Here is a 14,262-nt window from a genome sequence, read left to right as displayed (position 1 = left end):
GAAGTACATGTTGTGCATCTAATATTCACATTTAACTATGCAACCTTTTACTGACCCATCCTTACCTTACAAATTGAGCTTCAAATATTTACCAATTCCCTCCCACAGACACATGCCTAAAAAGGTAAAGGTATCCCCTGTGCAAGCACCAGGTCATGTCTGACCCTTGGGGTGAAGCTCTCTAGCGTTTTCTTGGCAGACTCAATATGGGGTGGTTTGCCAGTGCCTTCCCCAGTCATTACCGTTTACCCCCCAGCAAGCTGGGTAGGGTACTCATTTTACCGACCTTGGAAGGATGGAAGGCTGAGTCAACCTTGAGCCAGCTGCTGGGATCGAATTCCCAGCCTCCTGGGCAGAGCTTCAGACAGCATGTCTGCTGCATTACCACTCTGTGCCACAAGAAGCTACATGCCTACATTAGGTCTTTGTGGATGAAGAAAAAAAGTGAGAAATCTGGATTTCTGTACTCTGCCTTTCAGTACCTAAAGGAGTCTCAAAGTGGCTTTCAATCACCTGTCCTTCAACACAACAGACACCCTGTGAGGTAGGTGAGGCTGAGAGAGCTCTGAGACTGGCCCATGGTCACCCAGCTGGCTGTATGTAGAGAATGAGTGAGGAATCACACCTGGTTTTCCAGATTAGAAGCCCTTGCTGAAAACCACTACACCAAGCTGGTTCAAGTATCTTAAAGAAAGAAATGGCACATGTCACAAACAGTAGAATCCAAAGAACGCCGGCAGTGCTGACATCATTACACGCAAATACGTTTGTTCGAGCTTGATGGAATTGGCTTCCAATAATGTTTCAGATTTTAATGTTTCAGTTTGCCTTAAGAGTTTTGGATGCATGATTACCACAGGGGATATTCTGTTTTGTTTTTGGTATCCTGTCCTCAGTGGATGGGTAGCATCAGAACAAAAAAAATACAGATACAATACATATATAAACGATTTAGTAATTAAGCTAATTAGCTTTTTAAATTATTAAAGTTAAAATGTTAAAATTAGTCCTTTCTTTGCATAATATTGGCTGTATCTGGCTAATTTATTGTTGTGGGGTTTTTTAATCACCCTTTGTGCAGTTCTCCAGGAACCTGTTGGTAGTGGTATACGTTTCCAAGTAGCTGAGGTCAACAAAAAATGACGAGATTTTAAAATTAGTATGTGTAATATTGTTTGATAATTCTACCAGTTCTGTATGGTGGTTGTAGCATTTTTTTTCCTGTGCGGGTTGCTTTACTTTGCAGAATCTTTGTTGCTCTTCAGATGTTTTTTTTTTGTTTTTGTTTTTACTTTTAATGGGCTCTTTTGTGATCTGAAATTGTGTTTTTAATTTATTGTGATTTTTGATTACAAAATTCCAGGCCATATCTGGAGGTTGGAACCCCCCCCCCCCCGGTCAGTGGTGTCTCTCTTTACCTATCTTAAAATCTGGTCACCTTAGCTCAGAATTACTCTTAAAATCTCCCTGGAGAGATTTGTGATTCATCACAGGTGATCACCAGCAAGTGGCTATTAGGGCATTCCGTTACCAACTTGTATTTTTTTGCTAAACAGTCTCTAACACTCAGTTATAATTCATCCTTTTAAAATGGATGTTCACAGCATGAGAGGCAACTGTATAATCCCTCACTCTCATGTGGTTTGTAGTAACCCCTCCCACACACCAGCTCATGTTAAAGCACTGGCTAGCTAGCTTTAGGTTGGGAAATTCCTACAGGTTTTGAGAATGAGATCTGGTGAAGGGGAGAACCTCAGAGGAATATAATGCTGCAGAATTCCATCTCCACTTTATCCAGGGCTGATCATCTCAGTCTGACTATCCATTGTAATTCTGTAGGTTGAGAACTCTAGTGACATATGACCCACCCAGGACCCTCATCACCTGAGGGAAGCCTGTGCCACATCATGATTATATGTTGCACGTATTCCTCCTGAGTGTGCTAGCATCTCACACTCATGCTATTTCAACAATGCATTCTGCCAGAAGAAAAAATCAGGGACCCTGATCCCACTATGGTCAGGGCCTGTCCCTGATAAACATGGCCCAGTTGGGTCATCTTTCCATTGCCAGCAAGTAAAACACAAAACACTAGCATCCCAGTGCCTGGCCTGGGCTAGAACATTTCCTCTTGATGTGCTAATTTCTTAAAGTAGGAGACCATTTGAAAGTGGCCATCTCTACCTCACACACACCTGTACTTGTGAAGCTCTACCTCCCTGGGACCTCTATATCTCATGCCATCTGCGTGAATCAGACTGCTCATCCCATAGGTTCTGATATGTGTTGATACTTTCCTTGGTTGTAGCCATGCTTTTCCTTTAGAACAGGGGTAGTCAACCTGTGGTCCTCCAGGTGTCAATGGACTGCAATTCCCATGAGCCCCTGACAGCTAACACTGGCAGGGGCTCATGGGAATTGTAGTCCATGAACATCTGGAGGACCACAGGTTGACTATCCCTGCTTTAGAACACTGAAACGTGAGAGTCGACCTGCTTTTACAATAGGGCACTGAAGATCTTGGGTGGAAAGATGCTAGGAGTACAGACTGTAACATGCTATTTGGGGTCCTACTTCTTTTTCTTTTCTTTTCCTGTTGCTGTGCATCATAATTAAGAGCAATGTACTCCCTGGCAATTGGTTTAGTTCTTGCATAGTTTTCAATCACTGAGGATAATTAATAAGGACATCTTGTCCCTTTGCAACAGTGAAAAGAGCTTTGCATAGGGAAGTGAGGCTTGTTTGATGTGCCCTGGGAGCCATTCAAATCAAAATATCATAAAGACTCCTTGATGCTAGGGAATGATGAGAGCTCATGGTGTTTCAGTGACTAAATTGCGTAGGAACCGCTGGTTCTGAAGCACCCATTTTGTTGGGGTGCTGAGACCACAGGTTTAATAATAGGGACAATATATTGTGTTATACTTAGGACGGTGCAGACTTTGGTGCTGATTGGCTGAGCTGGTGTGGTGACATGGGATGAAATGAACAGTTTGCCATTCAGCTTCAGCGAAGGAAGTTTGGTTGGAGTGGAAAACCTCACAGAGGACTGGGAAGAGGTCCTGGGATCAGTAGAGACCTGAGGCCTTTTCAATTGATGGTTTTAGCAGGCATGCCCTTGGGAGAGGGCGTATGATGGCAACTGGTTCCTTTCTCCTGATCTGTGTATGTCAACAGCACTGAGTGTACATAGTCTCTGAGTCATGGAAGCTTGCCTGGGTTGCAACTAGCTGCAGCTTGGCCATTGGTGGAGGATTGGAAGGTAGGGTTGCCATACTCAGGCTGGGAAACACCTGGAGATTTGGAAATGGAGCCTGGGAGGACAGGGATCTCAGTGGGATACAATGCCATAGAGCAGGGGTAGTCAACCTGTGGTCCTCCAGATGTTCAGCATTTGCTGGCAGGGGCTCATGGGAATTGTAGTCCATGGACATCTGGAGGACCACAGGTTGACTACCCCTGCCATAGAGTTCAGCCTCCAGAGTATCCATTAAGAAAGCTTTTGCTGTCCTCTTATACAACTACAGACCTGTGCTCATTGTAGCCCTTTTTAGTCGTCACAGTTAAACCCACTTGGAGTTTATCAACTTTACACATCAGGAGAGTGTGCTACCCAAGACCCTCTTAACATACACAGTTGTCATGTTCTCTGAAATGGGAAACTGAATTTTGCACGCATAGCTTCTCTGCATGCTGTGTAAGAACCCTATTCTGGTTGGTGTATAGCATAACTGGTTGGTATATAGCATAACTGAAAATCTGTAAGTTTCCCCTTTCTGGCAATGTTGTGACCATGTGCTTCAGGAGAGTCTATGCGCAGTTGCCAGCCTTGCAGTGCACTTGGAGCATGATGTCTGCAGGTGGCTTGTTTGTTCTTGCCATGCTCGATGGAGGGGAAGAAAGTAAGGGTCAAGGAGAAAAAAAGCCTGTGGATTGGGAATGGGCTTCATTACAATTAATTTCATTTTCTGCATCCGTTAGGAACAGCTCTCCCATCTCAGGCTGCGGACATTGCTGATGACTTGAAGAAAGAGTTAGCTTTCCTTTCTGGTGAGTGTGGAAAGCTTTTCTTGCATCCCTGAGGCAAAGCCTCTGACTTCCTGTTGTCCTTATTGTTATTTAAATTCTATCCTGTGTTCCTGTTGGAGTTGGGGATGGTTATGCAAAATGCAAACATCCAGTGAGCAGCAGTGTAACTGGATGCTTCCGCTTTGGTTATTGTCACAGGCTGAGGCACCTGCTAGGCATACGGAAGGCTTCAGATTCAGTTTCTCCTCAAAGCATGTTGGGTTGAAATATATCCTGGAGCATCACTAGCAGAAGGTGCAAGGCTAAGCCAGATGGACCTGTGCTGTTGCAGTATAAGGCAGTTTTATAAGGGTCATGATGACTCAGGAATAGAGTGCCTGCTTTGCATACAGAAGCTCCAGATTTGAATCCTGATTGTCTCCATCTCAAGATGGGGGGGGGGGGAGTACTGAGGCTGATCTTTCTCTGCATGGGATCTTGCAGAAAGCCCTGAATTAAATAGATCCCTGCCCTGATTCAGTATAAGAACAGAAGGGAAACCTCCTTGAAACGTTGAGCCTGAGAGGCCATTTATATGAAATACTTGAGGATACTTAAACACAACAAGCTCAAAAATCATACCACTGAAGAAGATTGAAATTTTAAAAATGGGAATTTGAAAAAAAAATGTATAGCTGGAACCCGTTTTCATTCAAGGTTTGTGTTTATAATTTCTACAATTGAGATATTAAGAGAATATCTATGAAGGATTAGGTTCAACTAAAAATAAGAAAATATTAAAGCCAATGGGTCAAATTTTTCTTATTTTGGACTTTCCAGTCAACCAGCCCTTTTCCCTACTGATTCAGTATAAGGCTGCTTTTCATGCTCCTATGACTAACGTGACTCTGGTGTTTGCCTGGTGTCTTCTCATGTTGCTTGATATCTCTGTATATTTTTCCCACTCCATTTTCGTCCTGTCCAGGTGGGCGAGGGAAGGACAATGGCTGGATAATAACATTTCCTGAAAATTCCAGCTTCAACCAAGTGCCCGAGGAGGTCTTAACGAAAGTTTTAACCTACTTAACTTGGATCCCAAGGTACAGCCCTTCCTTCTGGCTTTCAGGCTTAATTCTAAGCAGCAATCAAGCTGTTATATAAACATAGCCCTTGCATTTGGGCCAACTTGCAAACAGGCTATGAGAACAAGGGAAGTAATGTAGGACAGGGGTAGTAAACCCGTGGTCCTCCAGATGTTCATGGACTACAATTCCCATGAGCCCCTGTCAGCTCAGGTTGACTACCCCTGATGTAAGAGACCAGTGTTCTAACTGGAGCAGTGCTCTTTTTGTGAGTTAAACATGTGGTAGAATTTGTGAAGTCCCTGCCCTACCAGCTTTCTTTTTTTTAATTAATTTTTATTAATACCGAAAAAAGTTACATAGAAATTAACAGAACAGCAAATACATATAAGTAAAATAGTAAGAGAAAAAAAGAAAAGAAAAAATAAGTATAATGTCATTTTAAAAAGACTTCCAACTGTACTTACAAAGAAAAAAATATTCTTAACCTTTTTGCCTGTATCTAAACTTATGTTGTATTACAATAACAAATATCTCAAATACTCTATGAAATATAGAGCTATCCTTAATATTTATCAGATCTTTGTTTTGAATTTTTTTCAATATAAATTTTCCATTGCTTCTATTCTATGTCAAAATCTGACATATTTGTTTTCTATATTCATAGTTAATTTTGCACAACTGGCTAGTTCCATAACTTTACATTGTCATTCATGAATAGTACCAGCTCTCCATAAGGTATGGTATTTGTCTCTTAGCAGCAAGCACCAAGGAGTATTGGGCTGTGGACCTTCCCTCTTCATGTGTTTTGGAAAGGGCAGTTGATCATTGGAATTCACTTTGACATTTTCACAAAGGTCTGTCTAGAATCTTGAGGGTAACATTTGAAAATGTACCTTTGAAAATGTACCAGAGGTACAGTGAAAATGTACATTGAAGTATTTACTTACTTCTCACCCTAAAAAAGTAAAAGGTAAAGTATCTCCTGTGCAAGCACCGGGTCATGTCTGACCCTTGGGATGACACCCTCTAGTGTTTTCATGGCAGACTCAATACGGGGTGGTTTGCCAGTACCTTCCCCAGTCATTACCGTTTACCCCCCAGCAAGCTGGGTACTCATTTTACCGACCTCGGAAGGATGGAAGGCTGAGTCAACCTTAATAGAAGCCCAAAGTCCCTTACAAGATGCTTCCCATTTCCTTTTATCCTCACACCACTCCTGGGAGCTAGGTTAGACTGAGCATGTGTGACTGGCCCAAGGTCACCCAGGGAGCTTCCATGGTAAAGTGGGGGTTCAAACTTGGGACTCCCAGATCCTAGTGCAATGTTCTTTTTAAAATTGTGCTGGTAAACTTGGCTGTACCAATAGGAGTGTACATTTTCTTTCTTAATTTCATTTGCAGATAATATTTATTTGTATTTAATCATTTATCTAAGATGTATTTACCGTAAACACTATATCCATGAAGAGAGAACAGCGTATGTTATCCTGAGGAAAGAAAAACAATCATTATCTGTTCACCTGGTTAATGCTTGCCCAGCAGGTTGAACTGTATTCAAATGCAGTATCGAGACGCTTAAGAATATGTGTGGTGGTGGTGGTGGGGGGGGGGTTAATAGCTGCTTTGCTTCCTCTTCTCACCTTGTCAAAGGAGAATGAATGAAGGTGAGCAATTTGCTGCTCTGTGCTTCAAAAGTATCTGCCCTGAAGTCCAAGGTTTAAATACCTAAAGGAAAATATTTGGAGACTAGCAGATAAGCCTGTTGTATGTATTGTAAAGGCCTTCTTTCCATTTCCTAAATGACTCGTTTTTATTCCTCAAATCATTTGACAACTGCTTATGGACCCATTTTGGCTTCCTTGAGTCTCCTTCCACCTTTTCTTCTCATGGGATGTTTGTGATTGAGCCTTCAGTATTTTACTTTTAAGAAATTCCTAGCCCTCTTGGACTCCCATCTCTTTAAGTCTTTCTGACCAAGGGACTCTACCCAATATGCCTGTAAGTCTGTTAAAATCTGCTTTCCTGAAGTCCAGTCTATACGTCTGACTACATAAATGTTTTCTCTTTCTCACAATTGCAAATTCCAAAATCACATGGTCACTACTACCAAGTGTGCCCACTACTTCCACCTCATCTACCAGTTCTTCCCTGTTGATGAGAATCAAGTCTCAAAAAGCAGCCCCCCTGGTGACATCAAGACAAGTTAAGAAATTAACGGAGTTTGTATTTTTAGCAGAGTTGGTCTTCCAACAGATATCGGGGTAATTGAAACCACTGTTTGCCCCTTCTTTGAGAATTGCATAATTTGGCCTAGTAGTATCTCATCCAAGTCCTCTGACTGGCTTGGTGGTCTGTAGCAGACCCCCACAATAATACCATTCTCCTTTCCTACTCCTTTTATATTTATCCAAATACACTCAACTGAACTTTCAGTTACCTGTATTTCGCACAAGTATAAAGATTCTTAACATATATTGCTACACCTCCCCCCTTCTTTTCTTTTTATGGCATACAAGTATTGGAGAATGGCCTCCGGGCAATGCAGTCTGAGTGCGTACTCCAAGACACCCTCTAATTAATGATCAGATGACTGGATTAGAAGGTGGTTTCCCTGCATTTCAGTTTTGACAACAATAACTGATTAAATATAAAAGGGTTGGGGTGTGTGTTTCTGTGTTATGAGTTTGTACATGAGACACAGGTGGTTTCGCTAGGACAAGACCCAAATTGCTTGGGAAGACAAAACATATCAGTGCCCCAACCACATGACTTGCTTTCCATTCACACAGTATTAAATTCCCGCAGGCCGCTTTGCAACATTCTCCACAATTCCTGTGGGGCCAAATGTGACAAGTAAGCTTATGCTAATGCATGGATGAGTTTTTTTGTGGTACAATTCCATGTTACTTCAAACAGTCCCAGGGAATTCTAAGTAGCCAGTACAGCATAATGGTCAGGATCCGCTCTGAGTTCCCAAAGATAGGGCAGACCATGAATCCCATCCCAGAATAAAATAAATACATAGTGTAAGTGTATAGTTGCGAGACCTGTGAGTGCCTAATTGATTTTCCTGCGTATGACCTATGGCAGGGGTAGTCAAACTGCAGCCCTCCAGATGTCTATGGACTACAATTCCCAGAAGCCCCTGCCAGCAAATGCTGGCAGGGGCTTCTGGGAATTGTAGTCCAAGGACATCTGGAGGGCCGCAGTTTGACTACCCCTGACCTATGGTTTCCAACTTGAGCTTGGGAAATTCCTGGAGACTTGGAAACAGTCCTCGTGGAAGGTGGAGCTTAGGGAGGAGACCGAGCTTAGTGGATTGTGAAGTCATAATTTACCATTTCCCCCTAAATAAATTGATCTTTACAGACTTGTCCTCTTCATTTAAAAATCATTTTATGATATTACATATTATATAAATAAAATAAATAAATAAACTTGTGTAGAAGGAAGGTCTTTGTGTTTGAGTCATCCATAAAATACAGTTTACAAACGCAGCAAATTATGCAATAATAATACAACAACAAAGCATTCACTATGGATCCATGTACTGATTAGCCATGACAAAATTTAAGTCTTTCCCCCCATCTTTCTCAAATTGCGTTATTAATCAATATGAAATCAGAATGGCTGGAAAGTATACAAAATTTAATAATTCATTTAAAAGCTACCAGTTCTACCATTTTTTTGGCCACAGCCTCCTTCAGACATTCTGAAACAGAAAATAATACCATTAAAAAACCCTATACCTAGTGCATATGATTAAAAATCAAATAATACGCATACCATTTGCAGAAATCAAGCAGGTCAGAGCTTTAAGTGGCTGCCAAGGCCCTTGATTGGCTCCAAAACTTAATTGAGAACAAATAACAGTGTTAACTCTTGCCTTAGCTTCTATCCTTTCAGTGTATTAGTAAGGTAACCAAATCCAACTACTAGTGCATTGTTGTTGTTATTATTATAATAACTGCCACTCTTGTCAAAGCCGCCTCTTGGCGGGTTACAAGATAAAACAGTAAAAATACAATCCCCAAAAAACCCCATAAAACAGAGCAATTAACAATACAAAACCAACAAGAACACAGCAGCAAACCAATCCCACACCTACCCCTGCTGGGAAACTAGGGGAATCGCTGGCCACCATTGTTAGAATATGGTGGAATAACTTCCCTTGTTGCTCTTCCTTTGGGGGGGGGGACACAGATCTTCACTCTGGCCTCCACCACAAACCTAGTGGAAGAGCTCCAGTTTACAGGTCCTGCGAAAAGCAGAAAGCTCCTGCAGGGCCCGTAGCTCCTCCGGGAGCTCATTCCACCAGGTAGGGGCCAGGACTGATAAGGCGCTGGCCCTAGTTGAGGCCAGGCGAGCCTCTTTGAGGGCCAGGAATGACCAATAAGTTGGGACCCTCAGAGCACAAAGCCCTGTGGGGGCGACAGGCAATCTTGCAGATATGTGGGTCCCAGACCACGTAAGGCCTTAATAGTCAATACCAAAACCTTGAACCTGATCCGGGCCGCAACTGGCAACCAATGCAGCTGCCTCAGCACAGGCTGGATATGGGCCCTCCAAGATATTCCTGCGAGGACCCTAGCAGCTGCATTTTGTACTAGCTGCAATTTCTGGGTCAGAGACAAGGGCAGGACAGCATACAGCGAGTTACAGAAGTCAATCCTGGAGGTGACCGTTGTGTGGATCACCATGGCCATATTCTCAGAGGAAAGATAGGGCACTAATAGCCTTGCCTGGTGGAGATGGAAAAATGCCTGGCGGGTTACCTTCTTGATCTGTGCCTCCATGGATAGTGAGGCATCCAAGGTCACTCCCAAGTTCCTAGCCTGGGGTGCAGTGACCAGTTACATCCCAGCCAGGGTGGGTGGCTTCTCTGCTTGTTCTGGTTGTTCTCTCCTTGACCTGGTCATTTTCATTCCTGAAAGCTCATACGCCAAAATCTTGTTGGTGTCTGTCTCATATCTAGCTGATTTTATAGTTTATATTTTAATAAGAGCACAGTGTCTGTAGCATACCTCTCCATTATTTTCTTTCATTATAGTCAACGTGAGTCTGGCACCAAATTTATCCTTATCCTGGACAGAAGGCTGGATACATGGACATCAGTTAAAATGACTCTCCAACGAATCGCAGTAAGTCTTAGCAATTTTTAAGCCTCAATAAGGAAGTGGCAGGTCTGACTGGGGAGAAACTAAAAATGACTCTGAAAATTGGGCTTTTGAGGCAGGCACTGTAAACTTGAATGCCAGAACTGGTTTTTAATCATTTTAATGGTTCTAATTTGCAATTTAATTTAATATTTTAAATGATTGTATATATGCATATTGTTGTGCTTGTATTTATTTATTTAGTTCCTCAGTGGGTTTTGTCAGGGCTGGTCTTGGCGGCTATTATGAGGACCAATAGGCATAGAGATGCTGAATGTATGGATAGGACTGGGGATGCCACCAAAATGAACAGGAGTTCAGTTGGCCTGATCTTGTGCAGCTAGTAACAACTTGGTCAGTAGAGCATTGGAGCTTTCCATAGCATGCAGAGTTGTTGCTTTCTAATGTTGATAGAAACCATAGTGTCTAAGGATGGCCCAGCAGTTGGCAGTGTGGTGATATCCAAAGAATGAGTTAGGCGGACAACCCCAAAGCAAGCCAAAGGATCATTCAAGAGATGCATATTTGTTGGTTTCTGGACCCAGCTCATGTTTTGGCTCCGAGCTTTTATAAAGGCAATCTGGGATGTATCCCAAAGAGTACTTTCCCCAAGTGTTCCCACTCTATGCCAGGAAACGTACTTTGACTCTTCCCCCATGTGATTTCTTCTCTCATCTGCCCCACAATCCCATTTTTCTTTCACGCTGGGTAACCTCAGAATTCTTTTCTGGCCCCGTCATCCTTTTCTCTAATTTCAAATGGCAATTTATCTGTCTGAAGATTAATCCAGTCCTGATATCATTTTTTTCTGGGATCATTCCTTTCTATAGTTTGATGCAGATTTTGGATGGTTATTCAGCTGTCAGCTGTTGTAGGAAAGCCTTATCACAGAGTGTTCACATGTTAATCAACTTTTGACATACCTTCAAGAAAGATGTGAGATAAGCTAATTATCCAGAGTCCTGATATGGTATTTTAATGTTAGTCCATGTATATTAGAGTTGCCAACCCTAATGTATATTGTTTATGTACTATCATCTGCAATACACATTTATATTATCCTTAGTCCTTATATCTTTTTTTTTTTTTTGGTTTATTGATTCTGTACTTTCTGTTTAAAACAGTCAAAGGGCCTTTTTTGCATCCCCCCACGAACCCACCCAAAGAGGTATGGTATACTGAACAGCAAATAGTTACTGGCCCTCAAATGATCATTTCAGCAATCATAGTTTGCTTTTCTGCAGCTTCAACCTGCTGCTTCATTTTGCATCATCACAAAAGATACTTAAAAACAGTTAGCTACACCGCTGAGAGTGACAAAACAGTGACTTAAAGCAGTGTATTTTACCAGCCTTCAGATCTTCTGCATTCCACCTTAAAAAATGCACAGCCTGCCTTGGCCACCGAGTCTCTCCTCTCTCTCTCTCTCTCTCTCTCTCTCTCTCCCCCTCCCTTTCTCCCCCGGCACCACAGTCAAGAGTCATTCACGCTTTCACCAAGACCGGCTCCATGCCTGCTCTGCTGCAGCCAGACTAGGGACAAGATTATCTATCACCCAGTTTGAGTTGAGGATTAGTGATTCTTGGAATGTGTCACGGGGTTCAACACAGCCCTGTGGAAGTGATAGCAAGCAAGGAGCCCTCCCCCTCCCCTCCGCATATCCCGTTTTTTGTGATGCTGCTGTACCGATGGGAGAAGCAGCTTTGAGGGTGGCTGGCCATCCCTGATGATTTTTGAGTGCCTCATGAGACATGGGTCATATTTCACCGATGCCGCATTGACAGCTGGGCAAGGGAGCTGCTGGTTCCTGCCTGTGAGGGAGATGGCCGAAGCGAGTCCCCCAAAAGGCAAGATGAAATGGCGAAGGGATGCGGTAAGAGTTCCGCCTGCAGTCGTTTCCTTTTTTTTCTCCCCACAGCTGATTCTCAGTTCAAATGCAGCCCTGATGTATCTGCAGCAGTCTGGGCAGTGCAGCATTCTAGGACAGACTGCTGAATGCCGCTATTTAGGAATGTGTGTGAGAGTGACTGCTGCTTGCTTTTCCTCAGGCAGGTTTCTTGCATTTACTGTAATCATCACAAACGCTTGTCAGGGTGAATGTCCCCAGGCTCTCTTCAGAGCAGCACCTTGGGGAAATTTTCCGTGGATGACTTCTGAATGCCTTGGATGTATCACTTTGATGCTGGTCATTTGTCCTTGAAGGTTGAAAGAGAGGAAATGGAGCAGAAATGCTTCATTCTTTTGGAGGGGCCTTCTCTTATGCAAGGAAATCAGGCCCCAGGTTAATCAAGCTACAAGCTGCTAAAAGAACGTTCCCTACATGGTCTCCAGTCATTCCGGTCTTCCAGAGTTGCTCCTTAAAGTTCTGGTTCCTGTCCCTTAATAGTTGCCACAATCCCTCTTTTGTTTCTGTTCTGCCCTTTTGGAGATGCCTTTGGGACCTCACCCTTTTGAAGGAAACTTTGGAAACTCACTCAGATGACTCCAGTGCACATCCATGTGCATGTGGGAAGCACAGATCCTTCCATCACGCCCCCCCCCCCCAACTGCCTAGCAGAAATAACATATTCCTGAGCAGTAATAACATATTCCTGAGTCTTTGAGCAGTTGTTTATAGCAAGCAACTTTCTTGTGTAGGATCCTCCACTTTATTGCAAAAATTATTGATTCTTTAAAAAATTGCTTCGGCTAGTTTACTAACGCCCTCTACTTTAGGAACCAATATAAGGCAGGCTGTTGCAGAAAAGTATTGCTTGGTGGCAGTGGGTAGAGAATTCCCTTTCGGAAAGTAGTGTGTAGGAGTTTCTGGTGGTTATCTTTGGTGTGAACTGAAGGATATTGCTGATGCACTCCAGTGCCTGCATTTTCAATGGAAAAGCGTTAGAGGGAAGAAATGGAATGCATGGTTGGTCTGTTGGTCTCTGGCTTGACTCCTTTGCTGCCAAAGGTCACTTCCACATTAGTTTGGGATGTGAGCTTTCCCTTAACCTAAGGCAACCGCTACTTTCAAGGATGTGTCCAAAGTATATAGGTTTCCCATGGTATTTGTCCTGTTGTTCTTTGAAAATAAAGTGACTAGTTCTGTCTTCTGCTTGGTTAAGAGCATTTGAAGATCCCTGCTGAATCACACCTGCTCGCACAATGGCCAAGGTTAAGTGTTTATCCTGGAGGGCCAACTAACTGGCCATTTCTTTTGGGTTTCAGAGGCTTCCTGTCTTCAAAAATGGAGGAAGTGTTTAGTCACTGTGGATTTTAAAACCATTTTTAGTAGTGAATTCCACAGTTTACTTCCCCATTGAGTAAAGTTATATTTCCCCTTGACAGACCTGAATCTGTCCATCAACTTTGCTGGATGGTCCCTGAGTGAGGGAGAAGTCCCCTCCAACCAGCTTCTTCAACCGATGAACAATTTTATAAAACTCCGTTGTGTCCCCAGTCAACATTTCCTAAACTTCTGCTGGAACTTCTGTATACACAGGCAGTATACCCTTGAGTACCAGATTTTGGTATTCTGGTTGTTATTGTGAGAAAGATGCTGGACCACTGGTTTGATCTGGCAGGCCATTAGTTATGCTTTGAGCCACAACACATCTACAAAATAATATGTTTAGATAGACACATTGAGGGTGATGGTTGATATTTTCTCATTGTAGCCTTGTCTGTACTGAAATCGACCTTTGAGAATATTGCTCCTGGTTTCATTGTTGTTTAAAGGTAAAGGTATCCCCCGTGCAAGCACCGAGTCATGTCTGACCCTTGGGGTGACGCCCTCTAGCGTTTTCATGGCAGACTCAATACGGGGTGGTTTGCCAGTGCCTTCCCCAGTCATTACCGTTTACTCCCCAGCAAGCTGGGTACTCATTTTACCGACCTCGGAAGGATGGAAGGCTGAGTCAACCTTGAGCCGGCTGCTGGGATCGAACTCCCAGCCTCATGGGCAAAGCTTTCAGACGGCTGCCTTACCACTCTGCGCCACAAGAGGCTCATTGTTGTTTAAAAACTATTTATTCAGAA

The 14,262-nt window shown here is 43.0% G+C and overlaps 1 protein-coding gene across 3 annotated transcripts in view; it reads left to right on the top strand.

Annotated features, from left to right (window-relative positions):
* The window catches only part of MCF2 (MCF.2 cell line derived transforming sequence), a 60,982-nt gene that overhangs the window by 3,360 nt on the left and 43,360 nt on the right, over positions 1–14,262 (top strand). For 2 of the 3 annotated variants that reach the window (XM_077309391.1, XM_077309390.1), the window contains exons 2-4: positions 3,982–4,050; positions 4,994–5,108; positions 10,143–10,233. In XM_077309391.1, the coding sequence (XP_077165506.1) occupies positions 3,982–4,050; positions 4,994–5,108; positions 10,143–10,233 (275 nt within the window). Of the gene's footprint in view, positions 1–3,981; positions 4,051–4,993; positions 5,109–10,142; positions 10,234–11,720; positions 12,122–14,262 lie in introns of those variants that run through there. The other variant, XM_077309392.1, reaches the window with a different exon arrangement.

Source organism: Paroedura picta, chromosome 13 (genome assembly GCF_049243985.1).
Source record: "Paroedura picta isolate Pp20150507F chromosome 13, Ppicta_v3.0, whole genome shotgun sequence".
NCBI lineage: Eukaryota > Metazoa > Chordata > Lepidosauria > Squamata > Gekkonidae > Paroedura > Paroedura picta.
Note: the sequence above shows the minus strand (reverse complement) of the source record. Positions and strands in the feature narration are given on the sequence as shown.